General features: G+C 57.4%; 1 protein-coding gene across 1 annotated transcript; it reads left to right on the forward strand.

Annotated features, from left to right (window-relative positions):
- Positions 1–4,480: 4,480 nt before the first annotated feature.
- On the forward strand, positions 4,481–6,019 carry EsH8_VI_001128 (Endonuclease/exonuclease/phosphatase; the record flags this gene model as incomplete). Its single annotated transcript, XM_083272381.1, has 2 exons — positions 4,481–4,699; positions 4,919–6,019. 2 exons carry the CDS (start codon positions 4,481–4,483, stop codon positions 6,017–6,019), a joined length of 1,320 nt encoding a protein of 439 aa, XP_083127555.1.
- Between the last annotated feature and the right edge of the window lie 11,124 nt (positions 6,020–17,143).

The following is a 17,143-nucleotide window of genomic DNA, read 5'->3' on the forward strand; positions in this document are numbered from 1 at the left end:
CTGCCCCGCGTGGTCAAGCAATGCCAGGGGGGGCCGAGGAGGGCCAGTTTTTTCTTATCAAGGTTGCGTCGCTTACACTTTGACACCTAGTTAATATGAGACTAGCGGTTACTGAAAAGTGTTTGTTCGCGGTTCGGTACGTGGGGTTAGGTGATGTGATGAATGACGCCGGTTGACCCTCGAGCTTTCGAAATGGCAAAAATGGGGCAGGGCAGGCCGAGGTCCATTCTCGGAGGTGTCATAATTCAGTTGACTTGTTGTAATCCTTGAATGCACGGACATGCAACGAAGGGAGCGTCTAGGCGGCGGAGGAGGGCGAAAATAACTGGCAGTGTGGTTCGTGAAACCCTTCTAGTGGGATGATGATAATATCAGACGCGAGCACCAGGGCCTGGGTGCCAGGAAGAAAGGGAGAAACGCCGCTGACGAAATGACCGCCCCGTCTCATGCACCTGTTTGTATCAACCGCGGCAAATCACGCGGGCTGGGTTGTTCCTTTGAATATCTGAGAATTTGAGAAACGGGGTGACTACAGTACCGATTTGCCCAGATGCCTTCGCCAATGGCATCCGACCCACGACTGAGACATCGCCATGCGACATCTTCTCAAAAAAGCAACATTCTCGAAAAGGGGGCATCCAAAAGTCAGCTCAACTTTTGTAGCCTTTCTCGAGAGTTCAGATGCACACAGACCTATTGTCCAGTTCGTTCAGCGTGCTACCTCCATCTCCAAGTCACCCCTTCCAATTCTCCAAGTTGTCCAGATAACCCTCGTAACTAACCACAGGGCCATTCTATACTATAACACGTGTCCCGACTCCTCTTTCGCTATATAGCAGCCCGATAATAGAAACATCGAATTATCGTGATATTTTTGGTCTCAAAATGCATGTCTTTGCATGAACTGCTTCCCAGAAAGCCGCGTACTCGAGGAGAGGGAAAAGAAACCCCACCACACCCAACGTGGACTCTGCTGGGACAGACCTCTGAGAGCGAGTTTCCGATCGGGGGGTGGGAAGGAGCTTTGATCTCGTAGAGCTTTGTCGCCAGGGACATCCATACTCGTTCTGGTAGGGAAAGCCCCGGGACGGTTGTCAACGGTCCTCCCTGCTGGGCTGCACCTCGATAACTGCATTCTCCCCCCTCCTCCTTGCCTCTGCATATGCACTCCTCAGGTCCGCGCAAGAGCCTCTTTGTCCCCATGTCCCTGCGGCTTGTCAGTCCTTCATTCCGGATCTGGACTCCAACGTCTCTCAACGGGGCGACATCCCACAATTTTCAAGCATCGTGATGACAGTTGCACGGGGACGAGCTCAAGTGGACGCACATCTCCACACTCAGCTGCCAGGGACTATCAGACTGAGGGGCCATCTGGGGCGTCTCCAGGGTAAAGGGACCGATTCAACGGCAGAGATGGAGAAAGTCCACGACGAGACGAATATGTCAAGACCCTGTCCCACAGTTCCAAAGTCTACCCTATTGCACGTGTATCACGCAAGCAGGCTAAGCAAGGACAAGCATTTTTCTGCCATGCTCGCCCAGCCCTCATGTTCCCCAAGTCGGTGGGGGAGGAAGCCCTCCAAAACACAACCAATGCCCGTACCGTTAGGATCAGCTAGACGTCGATCAATGCGGTGTCCGTTTCACCAGCCTCGGCCTCGAGCCTGTAACAACGCTGTTTGGCACTGTGCCTTCCAAAGGCTAAGGTAGTGTACCAGGAAGAATCCCATGCTGGCATCCCGCTGTCAAAGACGGGCCCCCACATGGAAATTTGCCGAATGGCACTGTAATATGAGGTCTAGAACTCTGTCCGGCAACGGGCAGCACAATCAGCCCCGGCATAGTCATGGACGGAACGAGCGGATGACAGTTAATGGGTGTTCAGCAAACCGAAGTTACAGTACTGATACGGTTGTTCATGACGAGTCGCCGCAGCGGACATGTACCTGATTTCAGCTGAACATCCGCACCGCAATGATATTCGTCCCCCTTGGTAAACGGGTTCTGGGACAGGGCCTCTTGACGCATCTCATCTCACATAGTCGCAGTCGACCTCCGTAACATCACCATCTCTGTAGGCGGCAATGGTCTAGATCCAAACCGCATTGCCTGGCTGGAACTAGCTTAACCACGGAGATTTCTCAAATTCTATCTTCGTCCCGGAACAAGGTATGGCGCCCGAATCGCATACCAATCGGAGAAGAGCTCACCTGCATCTTCTGCCCTATAGGGCCAAAGTTAGCCTCCCGCATGAACCACGACGTGTCAATAACAGCTAAGTTATCGACCGGTTTTTTTTCTTTTTCACTTCCACGCATCTGCATAATATGAAATTAGGCAGAACAGCGGACCAGTTCCTCCCAAAATACGAAACCCGTTCTTCGCCTCCATCCCTCCGCATGGAGCTCAAGACCATCCTGAGACCCGGAGTGCAGTCGTCCCGACCAACGCTCGCCGGCGGTCCCTGATCACCACCAGGGCCGTGCGCCATCACTCCAAACAAGGATCGAGTCAGATGCTCCCCTTACTTCCATCTTTTCTTGTGCTTCTGGCCGCCCTAAAGTGCCGTAGAACATGGCGCAGTCCTCCTTTCCAAGTCCCATTGAGACAGTGGCACATGACCCCTAGTGACGTTTTAAACGAGAGGAAGTTGGTCACCGGCGGACGCCTTTGAGTCAAGGTGATAGCCGTGATGATTGACATCACAACTAACTCCCAAGCTGGCTAGCGAGGGCGAGGAAACGAGGCTAGCAGCCGAGAATTGAAACCCCATCCGTCCGCCACACAGTAGCGGCGAACGACATACTTTCTTAGTTCCAAACACCTCTCAGGAACAAAGGGCGCCATTGTCCTCCCGAGAGGTAGCGCCGCGATATAGTTTACCGGTATTCCTCCACAGGTGCTAGTCAAGAAGACAACAGCCCTGTTTCAATGCTGTAAATCGATCTGGCTCTAACAATGGATTCTCGGGGCGGTGCGCAAGGAGGCCGACGAGGGCGAGGGTGCCCGCCAGTCGGGCGGTCGGCCCAGACCATTGGGCGCGAAGTGAGGGCATGTGGCTTAGTTTAGTCTACTTGGCCCCCTGGGAAACCTACAGCTGGAGGGATGGAACTTGCCGCCGAGTTCGACGACGACAACCAAGATAGCAGCCTTCTTCGGAACAACAGCCCCCCCTTCGGCCTTTGAGACTCGCAAAAGTCACCGGGTCGGGGCCCTTCTCGTGTCGGCGGTGCGAGTACGGCCAGCGCCGAAACGAGATTCCCGGCGGGGGCTCCTCGTCCAAAGAAGGCACCGGACCACCGGCCGCCAAGACCATTCCTTGAGCCCAACTACTGCAGTTGTTCCGAATCTCCCCAACGGACCACCATGTCTCTTGACTCGTTTGGGTGCCGGAGTAAAGCATATTGCTATTCGGCATGGTAGACCTGAATGGGTTGCCTGCTCACCAAGAACCGTAATTTGTTTCCATCCAGAGCCTTGAGTCCGTCGTAGTTAGGACGGTCCCTCTCGGCCATCTCGGTGTTCTCGGCCAGCTCGATACACGGGCGAGAGAGGCTGAACGCTGCAGGATGCACGGGCAGCATGACGGCAGATGCATCGTAGACCCACTCTCCGGTTGTCTGGCCGAGAGGACTAATCTCGTGAATATCTGCCCCCGTGGGGCCGCCGTTGAAGAAATAATCTTGACAAGGGCATCTACATATCAACGAATCTCAGAGCCAAGACGCTACACGTGGATCAACATGCAACTGTATGCCGGATAGCAAAGCTACGGCGAGCTTCCGAAAGGACTAGGGCTTTCGTGAAGGCTCCATCGCGTTCACTGGCGTTGAGTAAAGATCCAATCATGTTCGATATTACCTTCCAAAATAGACTACATGGGCAGCTACTCTGCTGCGACTCATCTTAATTGGGGACCGAAGGCGGGAAGATATACATAGCGCGCAGCTATATTGTCTGAATCTCTTCGCTACCTTGAATGTGCGAAATATACGACGGCTGCGCATCCAACGACTCGGCCATGTGCCCGGTGGGAGGTTACATCGTCACATCGATAATACCGGGGTTGAACGACCGATTCGGGTTCAAGTGCCGCGGCGCTATGCGCAGAGTGAGGGGTTCAGCGAGATGAGATTGCGATAATGTTCCACCCATCACGAGCCAAGTGTCCATCACGTTGTGACCTTCTCTATTGAATTACACCTGCTTTTAATCTTGCTGCCCGGTATTATAGCAGTCAGGGGGGGGGGGGATTGGGATTGGGATTGGGGATTTGCTCGCCAAGAGACGGGTTCATGTCAATTAAACCTGCAAACCGCCTTAAATACACTCTGCCATGTTCGTCGCCTTTGCTTGAACCTCTTCCTCGCTGTAGCGCCGTGTTCCTCGTCATCGTCGTCGCCAATCCCTCTTCTTCTCTCTTCGTGACCACTCCCCGCCGCCGCCCAAACCAGACGTGAGAAAGAAAACAACCGTCGCCATGAAGCCCACCGGTCTCAACATGCTCCTGGCTGGAGGCGCCCTCTCCTCGCGCGCCCTGGCCCAGACGAGCGGTGACATCACCGTCCTGGCCATGAACGTCGCAGGCCTCCCCGAGATCCTCCAGAGCAACGACGTGCCGGGCGACAAGACGACAAACTCCCGAAGCATCGGAACCTACTTCTCCAAGTACAACTACGACATCATCAACGTTCAGGAGGTGAGTGAAGGCAGACGCCGTTTCCTAATTTTGTCAACTGGACCCCTGGGGAAGCGCATAAGCCACCCGTTGCTCCGCCCCCCCTATCTTCGGCGCAAGGGCATGCCATGGTACGATGCCAGGAACCCGGCCTTACAGATGTCATTGTTTCATGTTGCCGCTGCGATCAGGTCTGAACCTCGAGGAAAAGGAGAAAAAAAAGACTAACATCAAAGATAGGATTTCAACTACCACGCCTACATCTACGAGACGGACACGCACCCCTACCGCACGGCGACCTCGGGCGGCGTCCCCTTCGGCTCCGGCCTCAACACCCTCTCCAACTATGACTGGTCCGAGTTCGAGCGCGTCAAGTGGTCCACCTGCTCCAACGCCTCGGGCGCGGACTGCCTGACGCCCAAGGGCTTCACCTTCATGCGCCTGAGGGTTGCCGCGGGCGTGTACATTGACGTGTACAACCTGCACACGGACGCCGGCACCGAGGCCGCCGACCTGACGGCGCGCAACAGCAACCTGCACCAGGTCGCCGACTACATCGACACGATGAGCGTCGGCAACGCCGTGCTCGTCTTCGGCGACACCAACAGCCGCTACACGCGCACCTCGGACGACATCGAGGTCTTTGGCTCGCAGAACGGCATGAAGGACGCCTGGGTGCAGCTTGCGCGCAGCGGCGTCGTGCCCACCGTCGAGACCATCTGCTCGAACCCCAGCACGACCAACTACTGCGAGACGGTCGACAAGGCCTTCTACCGCGGCAACGCCGTCATCAGCCTCGAGGCGACCTACTTCAACTACGAGAGCAGCAAGTTCCTGCAGGCCGACGGCAACATCCTGTCCGACCACAACCCCATCACCGCCAACTTCACCTGGTCCCTCTCCTCCACCCTGCGCCAGTCCGACTTCTCCGGCGGGCCCCACGGGACCTGGTTCTCCGACCTGCCGGCGCTGGCCGGCAAGACCAAGCCCAAGGCCTCGGCGCTGGCGTTCAGCGGCGCGAGCCGCCTGGACTCGGTCGGCCTCACCCTCGCCGACGGCACCGTCTTCAAGCACGGCGGCACGGGCGGCACGGCGGCGGCCCTGACGCTCGGCGCGGCCGAGTTCTGGACCGGCGCCAAGCTTTGCTGGGGCAAGAAGGGCGACGAGACGCGCAACTTCTACATTCAGGCGACGACCAGCACGGGCCGTACGCTTTCCGCCGGCACCTTGACCTCTGACTGTGCGACTCACACTGCCCCTGCGGGATGGCAGATTGTGGGTTTCCTGGGACGTGACGGGGACGAGATTGACAAGTTGGCGTTCGCCTATGCGCCGCAGTAAACGACGGGGCCTGACAAGCTGGGGGAGGAGGGGGGAAGGGGGAGTCATCGAGCGCCGAAAGGCATGCAACTCTAAATCCTGCTGACACTGCCTTTTCTTTGTTGCACGCCAGTTCGCCGATCCTGCCCATCACCTCGACCGGTTGGCTTCCCATCCTCGGTGACAAATAGCCGATCGTCCGCTGGATCTACTAGCAGGCCCTTTTAATGGAGGCAAGGTTCCGCAGAGCCAAACCGTGGGCGGGAGTGACCTCGGGGACTGAGGACTCTCCGTCGCCCCGGCGGTAGCAAGTGGCAGTAGCTGCGACGCGCGATTCATGAATCAGGGTCTGCTTCCCAGGGCCAGCCCGAGCTGTCAGATCGCCGTGCCTGCCGTCTGGACGGGGGGATCGTGGCAAGGATGACAACGCGCCTCTGTTTTTTTTCGAACGGCTGCTCCAAGACGGTTCGACCTTTGTTTTCCCTTTGTCGATCCGGGTTTTCCCCCCTTCCTTCTTTTGCGCGTCCCGCCAGCGGTTTCCGCCCACCGTTGAGATGCCGGAAATAGCTAGAATTATTTTAATGATGCGACAACGAGGAGCCTGAGACTTGTACTTAGCAGTCTGGCAGTAATATCAAGATACCACCCAATCACAGAGCCGTCATCTAAGCATGGTCGTCCAGGAGCCGGCACTTGTAGGCCGAACCCTCCTCCATCCCCCACTCTTGGCGTAAGGCAGCTCGTGAGTTTCCCAGGGCAAGGAACCGCCCCTCCAATCGTCGAGGCAATTTACCATCCAATGGGTAGCTCGAGGCATTCCCATCCATGTAATCCTCAGCCCAGAATCCAAACAAACATCTCCAAGTGACTCGGTGCTAACGAGCGCTCTGGCCCCCCCAATCAAAGATGCTTGCGCGTTCATGAACCCCGGAAGTTCCGGGCTTTACCCAGCTTTTGCTTGGAGCTTGGAGGCAATGTCTCATTTCCATGCGGCGGCCGCACCTCTTCCCGTCTAAACCTGTAACAGAAAGCTCAGTCCAAGCTCAAAGAGCCTGGGCCCTTTGACGAGAAGCGGCCTTACTTAGCCGGTGGGATTGGCTGATGGGAACCCTAAATTTATTTCTCGCCCCTGGGGCCGCGCTGGGTTCGAGCGGCGCCGCCCTCCTGGCCCAATCCCCTTTTCGACATCCTCGTGCCCTAAGATACGCGCCGTCATATTAGCGGCTGAGCTGCAAATACCGTTCAGCCACGAGCTGAGGCTGAGGACCGGATTGGCAACTCTGGTTGGCTTGGGGCCCGCAGCCGCAGCTCAAGATAGACTCGAGGCCATGGATCGTGGCACAAGCCAGGTGCCTGTCAAATCTGCGGGGTTTAGTGGTTCGTCGACATGCAAACACGGGAGATGATTTTACATTCCACGAAATGTTGAAGGGATCACTGGGCGCCAGGTGGATTGCGATCTTCGCCGCCAGCCGCATGATCGATCCCATCCAGTTCCGGACGGTCGCCATGATAACCATGTCAGAGCGCATTCTCGACATGTCCTTGGCTGGGTGGTGAGCCTCAGCAGGTCATTGGCAGCTATTTTCAATATGCATTGACGGGGGGGCCACTGGGAGGAATGAAACCGCCTCAGGTGGGATATTGGAACAACAAGTTAGTCTTGTGGAAATGGGTACAGCTTTGGTGGTGGCCGTAGTGACGTATGCGATACTCAAGAACTTTCCTCAATTAACCCCCCCAGGAGTGCGAATGGGCTGACCTCATGAAAGCCCCTCCCCCCCCTGACCCAATAATGCTTTGGAAGCAGCTCATAGTTGTGAAGGATGATTTAAGTTAACGGAGCTCAGCCGTCTTGCAGAAGATGACGCAAAGAGCTGCTAACATGAGACGGCGTCACAGTGATTGCGCGAGATTGGATGGTGGGGTGGAGAATAACGGAGGAGTTTGCGCACTGCTCGGGGGTCCAACCGTCCCGGGGAAGCATGTCGAACACCTCGCCGGGCGCTAGAGGGCGCCGGACCCCGAAAAGCTCGAAAGCTCTGTTGCTGACAGAGAGGTTTATTGAAGGGCAGATGTTTCCTGCTGACTGATGGTGACCATGCAAGCTCGCCCATACGGGGGGCAATTTGGAGATCCCGGGACTCGGTTACAGGCCATGGCCGCCAGGTAGCGTCGCTGCTACTTACGCCGAGCTTCTAGCTTTTATGTTCAAGCAGACCGACTCTGTAGACGAATATCCGTATCTCGTAAAGAAAGGTGCCTGGCCCGCTGAATCACACCCCTCCAGGCCGGGCAAGGCTTCTGAAGTGCTTCATGTTGGTGCTGCCCCAATGCATCACATGCATATGCGACGAAGGCCGGAAGCCAGGATGAACGCCGCGCCCTGGGTCCGCACACCGGGCGGGCATGCATGCATGCAACCGAAGATGCCCTACTTCATGACGAGGCAACCAACGTCAGAGCCGGAAGCCAGGAGACCACCGGCAAACATTGAAGCCGTCATGGTTGGTTGCCACTGGAGAGTCTCGGATTCTCTTCCTGTGCCCCCCGGCGCCACAGCCGGGCGTGTTGATGAGTGATGAGGTGGGGCACATTCCCTTCTGGGCCGAATGTTTGCTTCTTGTTGGATTGCCATCGTATGAGAAAGCGATCCTCGGCCGTTAAAGGTGCGTGCTCCGGGTTCCTGGGAAGACCAACAGAGCCCAGAACCACAAACCAGAAACCAAAAGTACCAAAAAGTATCCAAAGGATCCAACAGCTTTTTGCACACTGCCCAGGTGCGTCTAATGAGCCCTTGGCAGGCTACTTATTGCCGCCGCCCCAGCTCGACGATGCAGATGTCGGGTGGGGGGGGGTTTGGAGACCACCTGTGACAAGCTTGAACCGCGTCTACATGTCGTTGGGAGTCCTGCGGGCTGAGTAGGTACACGGAGTCGTTCCATTCTCGCCAGAGAATCTTTGGCAGAGTGAAATTGGATATAAACATGTAGACGCTGCTTGAAGCTCAAAGTCGGGGAGGATCCTGCGGCTCACTGCTGGGGCTCTCAGCTGAGGGAGAGAGGAGGAACTTTGGGATCTGGACGTCATGCCGTCATCTGATCCATGCATGTGGGGTCTCTCGAAGCTCAAGGTACGCAGCAATCACCTGCGTTGTTCCCTTAACGAAGCATTGCCTGTAGTTGGACATACATCCATTATTTGGCGCGGGAATGCGGGATCGCAGCTCAACGGGGCCGCACTGTTTAATGGATACAGCCGGGCTTCATTCCCCAGATTGCCTTGTTGGAATGTGTGTAATGAGACAACAGGGCGTTCTTCGTGTCCTTGTGGAAAGGGACAAGGGCTGGCCAATGGGAATCGGCCGGCTAGGGCCAGCAGGAAAGTTTGACCCGATCCCTAGGCCCAAGTTGCCAGGCCTCGAAACCCCTGGATATGCATACAAACAACAGGTCGGAAAACCTCTTCCCCTTCACGTCATCTGGCGACGGTGGGAGTGGATAGCAGGATAGCAGGACCATAGAATGGATCATCGGCGTCTGTCTATCGGAAAGGCAAAATAAAACGCGACTACCCTTCAATGATGCCAGGCCACATGATAGGGTTACTGTCTACTCGATAGTGTGTGATGGGATCCGTACGTGAGTGATTATGCAGGCGGGTGCGCCTTACATTGCATATGCCACACATGCCGTCTGCAGGGACTCACTCACGACCCCCAAACCGTACTCTTGCAGGCCCGTTTACTTCATTTTTGCCCTGGGCCGTAGCATTGAGAAATTCAACCATGGCAACAAAGGCAGAATCCTAGAGGAGCCCGAGGGATCGTGGGCCGTGCCGTTGGCATGAGAGGAGAGTGGTCAGCATTCTAACGTCGTAGATTTGCGGGGCACGGTGCGGGTCGTTCAGGTAGGCCAAGGGCAGAATTTTGCGTACAGTCAAGGGTAGGCAGATGAGGGTATCTTTGCCCCGTTGCACGTTGGGTGATCCATCCATCCGGCGTGCCGGTGAGGAGGGATTACACGCTCCCCGGTCACCGCTTTTGGAATTAGGAACGAGAACCACCGCGTGAGGAGCGGTGATTTCCGGCGACACATGGACTCGACTCAGTTCCACGAGGATTGCCCGAAGCCGCGCATTCGCAGAGTGATGACCCGCCTGGCTGGCGATCGAGGGATTTGAACCCGAGTCGAATGCCGTTCTTCCCATCGCCGCGTTCTCTCCGCCTGGACGTCTTGCTGCCCTACCATCGCCGGACAAGCAGGAATGGGACGCAGACATTGACAATAGCTCCCTTTGGCGTGCATGGGCTGAGGGCTCGCGGACCTGCTTGAGCTGCCGGGTCGTGATCAGGGTGTGGCACTGGCGCGCCGGACGGAGAGCCGAACAAGGTCCTTGTCGCTGGAGTGTAACCACACGAATACAGGGCCTTCCGTCTCGGTGGGATGACTGATGAAGGTTAGGCTTTGGGGCGGGACGCACGTGCCGGGTGATGAAGTTTGCGGACAGGGGGATCATCGATTCCGGTTTGGCTTCTTCCCAAATAGGTGTGGTACCCTGGTAGGCTGGTCCGTTGCGAGAAGCCGACAGTTCCCAATTCGCAGTGTAGTCGCTGGACGGGAAGAGTTGCAGTAGCGCCTCTTTCTCGCGTTACACTACCGTGAGTGTGCGCCAAGGGCATTCACAGCGAGGGCAAGTGGATTCGTCGAGGCAATACTAGCGTCGGAAGAAGAGAAGCTTGCTATGGTATCCGTACGGAGTTGTGTATTCGTACACCACGGATAGAACTGGCACGAGTTGCCATCCCTGTCAGTGGTGTCGTTGATACCTACGGGCCAGGCTCTGCAGGGTCAGAAGCAGGCCAAGCACGGGGACCCGGATAGAGGTTGTCGCGGGCGGGGCGAAGGGGTTGAAAGACTGGGAGCTGGAACCAACTGCTTGATTGACCGTTGTCCAACGGCTCGGCCGGCGAGATTGACGAGGCACCCTGTCTGGCCTGCTCCCTCTTCTCTGCTCAACCCTGCGACGCTGGTCGGCGGCGTCGAATGTTGCCCGTCAACAAATAGTTCAGACGACCGGGGACCTGGAAGGTGGCTCCTCCGCAGGGCAGGCAGGAGAGCATATACTAGCATGAAATACGGGGGCTGCATCTGATGACGGGGCCAAGGTGAGCCGGTTGTTGGTGACAAGCGTGATGTGCAGGATCTGCCTCGAGAGCAGCACTAGACGGGCCGCAGACACTGGACCGAGGGAGGAGGAGAGTCGGAAGACGACTTCTTGAGGCTTGGCAGAATGGAGACCAGAGATGTGATGATGACGATGGCGGCGACTCCGGGTTCAATACGGGGGGGCGTCGTGTTGGAAGGTTGGAAGCATGGCGAGAGGAGGCTGCCGGCGGTGAAAGTGCCCGTCACCGCGACAGCCAGCAGCTGGAGTTGAGCTACGAGAGAAGACTGACTAACCGGGCATCCTGGCTTGGGGCAGCAAAATTACATAAGCATTGGGGGCTCAGCGCTGGCTTAGCGACCCAGCCCGCTGGAAGGCCGCTGGAAGTTCGATGGAAGGCCGCTGGCGTGCGTTTCCGATACGAATCAATGGTGCGGACCTCGCAAAAATTGCAACACTGTTAATCAGCAAGCAGCTATCCGCAATCACCTAGTAATTAGCGACCTGCAGGGAAATCCAGGAACTGCGCCAGGGGAGCGACACACCTCAGCCTCGGGAATGAATGAGCTTGGCTGTCTTCTCCCCAGAGCTCAACCAACCCGTGAACAAGCACCACAGCATCATCGTCGCCGCCATCATTACCACCATCATCACCACATCCACCGCCATTGCTGCCACAGCCACCGCCGCTCTCCCGCCTTCCTCTTCCTGCCTCGCCTGATGATGGATTCCCACTATTGGAACACCCCCCCTCCCCGGCCATTCGCCGTCTCTCGCAGCATTCCGGAGATGAGGCGCTCAACCGCTCCAGCACATGAGCCGGAATGGACTGACATGTTCGGATACCAAGGAATAAGCAAAGACGAGCGGCGGCCGCTGCTGCTAGGCCAGCTGCAACGCCGACCACAAACAAACAAGCAAGCCGTCGGGCAGTGAGTGACAAAGTTGCAAGCGAGAGCACACGCATTCTCGCCGTACCGTCGCCCGCCTTGCCATGGAAGATTGGGCCGCGAAGCGTCGCCTCGTACCAGACTTGCACCCCGGCCATGTAGTGTGTAGTGCGGTGTAGTGTGGTATGGTGTAGTAGTGTAGGCAATAGTAGCACCCCACGCCAACACCACATCGGAGCCATACCGGCCACTGCACTGCTCCATAAGCGCCAATAATACGGGGACGACTGATAACATGGCATCACATGGCGTCCGTTGCAGATACCTGCATATCCGTTCTACAGCCATCCGCATCCTCCATCACTTGCTCATCACGCATCACGCAGCCTGCGTCACACTGTGCATATGCTATGCTTCCTGTCGTATCCGGACCCGTGCCCGGAGGGCTTCGAGAGGCGAAACCGAGGCCTAACCAGCCCAGTGCCCAATATAGCACGAGCCCCCAAACATCTCGAGCAGCTCCCGCCGGCACCGGGCTCGGCTATATGCCATTGCCATGCCGTGGGAACAACACCCTGCGGCCGGTTGGCTTCTACTGCTGCGCTACTCGCCCATTGCAGTTGGAAGAGAGCAGTCCGATGCACCGCCACGCAGATGGATGACGGGACTTTCCTGCAGATCCATTGATTGCCTCGATGAGGCGTGCTGCCCCGAAACTCAATCTACGAGGGCGCGGGGCCACGCCGGGGCGGGACTTGGCCGTATACACACTAGATTCCCGCACACTGCTAGCTAACAGTACCAGCCTGACAGCTTGATCTGATCCAGGTGGCACGATGTGCAAGACATGCCACCAAGACAGTCTCTGCCTTCTGCCATGGGAAGCACGGGTCAGCATCATGCCCCGAGCCACCACTTGCCTACCTATACCACAGCCGAGAAACAGTCGTAGATGAGATCATGATCTCTGCCGGACTGACGGCTTGTGGGCGGCAAAACGAGAGAGACAGGGACATGGCTGCGTCTGCTCGCTTCCCAGTGGCCGCGCGCCCTCTCGTTGCTACCGAACCGCGCCGACCCTCAAACCGCGGCTCCACGGACCGGGACCAGGCCGCCTGGCATGTTCCCCAGCCGTGATGGAACGCGGTTTGTCAACCAAACGAAGCTTACGTCGCCAGCTTGTCTGATCAACAGGTTTCCAGGGAGAGGAAGAGTCGCCTCTCTCAGCGGCAGCGAATGCTCTGGGTGTGTGACGAATGACGGCGCTGAAGGACAGCCACGATGTCCACCGCCGCGCCTTTTGCTGCCACGCCGCGCACAAATCCTGTCAGTCATGGATCCCCTCCGGACGCACAGGTCGCAGCCAGAGCCGCCTGCGCTGCGCTCCTGGCTCCGTGCGAATACGCCGTGCGATCCGGCAGACGGGGAAAAGGCTCGAGACCGTTGTCTCCGAATACGTCGGTCGTCAAGACCCCGGAAAAGCAATGGGCGCCCGTGAGAACGAATAATTGGTGTTCGTCAATGTCGCATCCAGAACCCCCCAGAGTGAATTGGCAGCGGGTGCCGAGCACAAACATCGATCGCGGCGGCCACTAAGCGGCCAGTCGTTGCTAATGTTTGTTGTTGTTGCCATGGCAAGACAGACAAATAGCTCGAGTGACCCTTCAGGCTAGGCGGAACGTCCAAGAATTAGCATGCCAACGCGACTCGAGGCTCTGGAGCGCAATTATATCGCCTCGCCTCTCTCTACTGGCTCCCCCGCCGGTGGAAACCGCCCAATTGCAAATAGACATGGACCGGCATGCGAGCCAGCCCGACGGCAGAGGCGCAAAAGGTGTAAGTGCATCGGCGCCCTTGATCTCTGCCCCATTCGAAGATGCCGGGCCACGGCCACAATGGGAATGTTGAGTCTCGATATTGACTGGACATGGGAGAATGCAGCGCGGCATACCCACCAGACTACGGACTCCGGTACCAGCATCATGACACAAGCTGGGGGGGCCCCGATGAAAAAGCAAAGAAGGCACAATGTTCCGGTAGGTCACGATTCAGAGATGGGGCCGAAGGGGGGGGGGGGGGGGGAGAGCCTCCCACAACGCAACGCCCAGCTCTGCCCATTTCCCCCCTCGCCCGTCGGCGTTGGCGATGCGCAACATCAAAAATAGCACCGCACATGTCTGGCGCCTGCACAAAATAGGTGCCGGCCAGCCCACGGGGACCTACCCTTGTTCTGCATAGAGAGGAGGGTCGAGCTCCAGATTCCAGAAGACCGATGGCCGTTTTGTGAGGCGCGCCAGGCCAGGCCAGCTGGTGGGTGTCGTGGGCACGGATGCCAAAAGAGAAAAAACAAATAAAAGGGCAAAAAAATAAATAAATGTTCACCTCGAACGGGCACTTTGCCTGGGCTCGAACGGGATTCAATCCACCGGCAGGGCCGGCTATGGCAAGCAGCGCGCGCGGCGCAGTGGGCTCGAGGATACGGTAACGACGGATGAGGGGACATGAGCGGGACAGTATTGTAATATACGCAACAGCGCACGACAACGACAGAGGCGGTCATGTTGAGTCGCGGAGATAATATATCGTTCATTTGGAGCAGCAATCAATTGGTTGGGCGCAGATTAACGGCATTTTCCCCCTTGCGATAGCCAGCGAGCGCGTCCGCCTTTGCTCCCGAGGATCTGGGCCTCCACCACCCAAAGCTAGTCCACACACATGGACTGGAGACTCAAAGCGTTGGACCCAGCAGTCTGGGGGAGGGCGATAACGAGTGCAGGGCTCAAGGGCCGAGGATCCAAGACCAAGACCAAGCAAGATTTCCGAACAAGAGAAATAAGGAGGGGTCCAAGGCATATCGTCGAAGAACAGAACCTAGGGTTGACTCGCTCGCTCGTCTGCTCCCAGGCATTGCAATATGTATATGCGCACCATGTGGTGCGTATTCGCTCTCATACGTGATTAGTACATACACACTGCGCGCGCGCGCCCGAATACTCGCCGGCGACCCTGTCAACTTTTGGCCGAGTTGTTCGTCGTATCCCACATCCTCCCTGGCAAGCCGCAAGCACACCCTAGTGGAACCTGCCCTGCAGGCGACGAGCAGCAAGGGAAAAAGGAGCAAGTTGCAAAGCCACAAACTGTGTCTGTGGGCTTGGGGTTAGGTATCAGCGCCGTGGCTAAGTGTCCGTGAGCCTGACAACAGGATGGGATTCAGGACGATGGATTGCTGGCAGCCGTCATGCAATGGCGTGAGGGAATGCCCTCGGTGTCCAACCAACGAGAGACTAGACTCGACAACAGACACAAAGAAAGAGAGAGCGAGAGAGAGACAGAGAGTCCGGGAGCTTACCAACTCCCAGAGTGGCAACAGAAGGCCCGCCTCGAGAGGATTGGAATGGGCGCGAACCAGAGGAAAACTCGTTGCCCGCCCTGGCCCTGGACTAGAGCCCGGGAGAGACCCCGTAGGTCACTAGAGGCCCCCTGTCAACCCACCCTGGCTCCCAGGGCACCCGCGAAAGAGGTCCACACGCTGGCGCACTTTGTCCTTTCAAACCGAGCCCGTTGTCCTCCCGACACGCCCAAGGGTGTGGGCGAGCGAGGAGGGTCTCATTACCGGGGTAGCAGGATAGGACAAAAGAAAGAAAAGAGCAAGAAGACGTCCGGGCCAGGGCGAACCGCTGGGACTGCGACTGGGACTGGAACTGGGACTGGAAGCTGGTTGAGGGGGGACGGCGCCCACTTACCCGCGCAGGGGGCAGAGAATCGGGTCTTGCAACCCAGGCCACTGACGCAGCCAGTGTACGTATCACGTCCGTGGCTGACGAAGCAAGTACACTATGCAAGGTACCAGACTCTGTACTCTGGGGCGGAAGTGCCATTTTCCTGACGGCTTGACGGATTACAGAGCACAGCAGCAGCACCCGTCAGAGGCTTAAGGAAGAGGCGGGGGGACGGGGACGTCTGTCACTTGGACAAGTCGGTGCAAGGAGTCACGGCGGCGATGGTGGGCCTCGGGCGAGCAGCTGGACATCGGAGCGGACTATCTGGACAGTGGCTGCCGCTGTAGCTTTGCTGCCGTTGTGGCTGCGACCTGCTTCGTACCCTCCCCTGCAGCATGGTTGGGCAAAATACAACACTCGAGCTTGCTTTCGCATCGTAGGAAGGCTTGGTGCGTGGAGAGGGCCTTCTGCACCACGGACGACTCATCTCAGCTTGAAGAAAGAAAGAAAGAGAGAGAGAGGGAAAGATAGAGAGAAAGAGAGAGACCGGCAGGCAGGAGGAGGAACATACATCCACGGCAGCGCGTCTGCACTGCACTGCTATGCTCTGCATCTGCCCACGTTTGAACGGCAACTCGGCCAGCAGACGGTCCCTTGATTGTCAGGGGCGTGTCCGCCACGGCCTTTTCTCTATGGTGCCGTCTTGCTGCCAATTTTTCGCTCCCGGATCCTGCTTCCCTCGACACTTGTCATCTGAATTACAGCCACAGCACGAGTGCATCATCGTCGCCCACAGCCAATCCTCCACACATCGCAGTGCCTCGGACGCCCACCTCATCTCGTTCTTATCTGCCTCTGCCCTGCAAGAACGCGGCCTCGAGCATCGCGCCCATTGGCCTTCGGGCGGGGGGAGTAGGGCGCCTCGCGCACGGCACCCCTGTCGGCCATTTCCCATCATCACATAATCGCATCAGTGCGTTCGTTCGCATTGGACCTCCAAACCTCGCGAGTCACAGCGCCGCCCGAGGACGGTCCAAGATTGCAGGTGCTCCGCGGACGACGAGGCCGTACTGGAGTCCAGACAGACTCGGCGCCGTCTCTGGCCAGTCAGGATTCTTCAAAGATTCCCAACATGGTCTGTCTCGCCTGCAAGGAATCATTTTGCCCGCTGCCATTGACGGGTTGGGTCTCTCTATCAAACATATACACCTAGACTTTTTTTCTTCGGTTTTTTTTTTTGCCTTGCATTGCCGGCCCCCAAGCCCGTCGACCCTACCGAGCGAACAGAGGACAGGAGGGGCCCAGGATTGGGATACGGGACGGATACTGCAGTCTGCGTCTGCGTCTGCGTCTACGTCTGCATCCGCGCC

This window comes from Colletotrichum jinshuiense, chromosome 6 (assembly GCF_051148585.1).
Source record: "Colletotrichum jinshuiense chromosome 6, complete sequence".
NCBI classification, from domain to species: domain Eukaryota; kingdom Fungi; phylum Ascomycota; class Sordariomycetes; order Glomerellales; family Glomerellaceae; genus Colletotrichum; species Colletotrichum jinshuiense.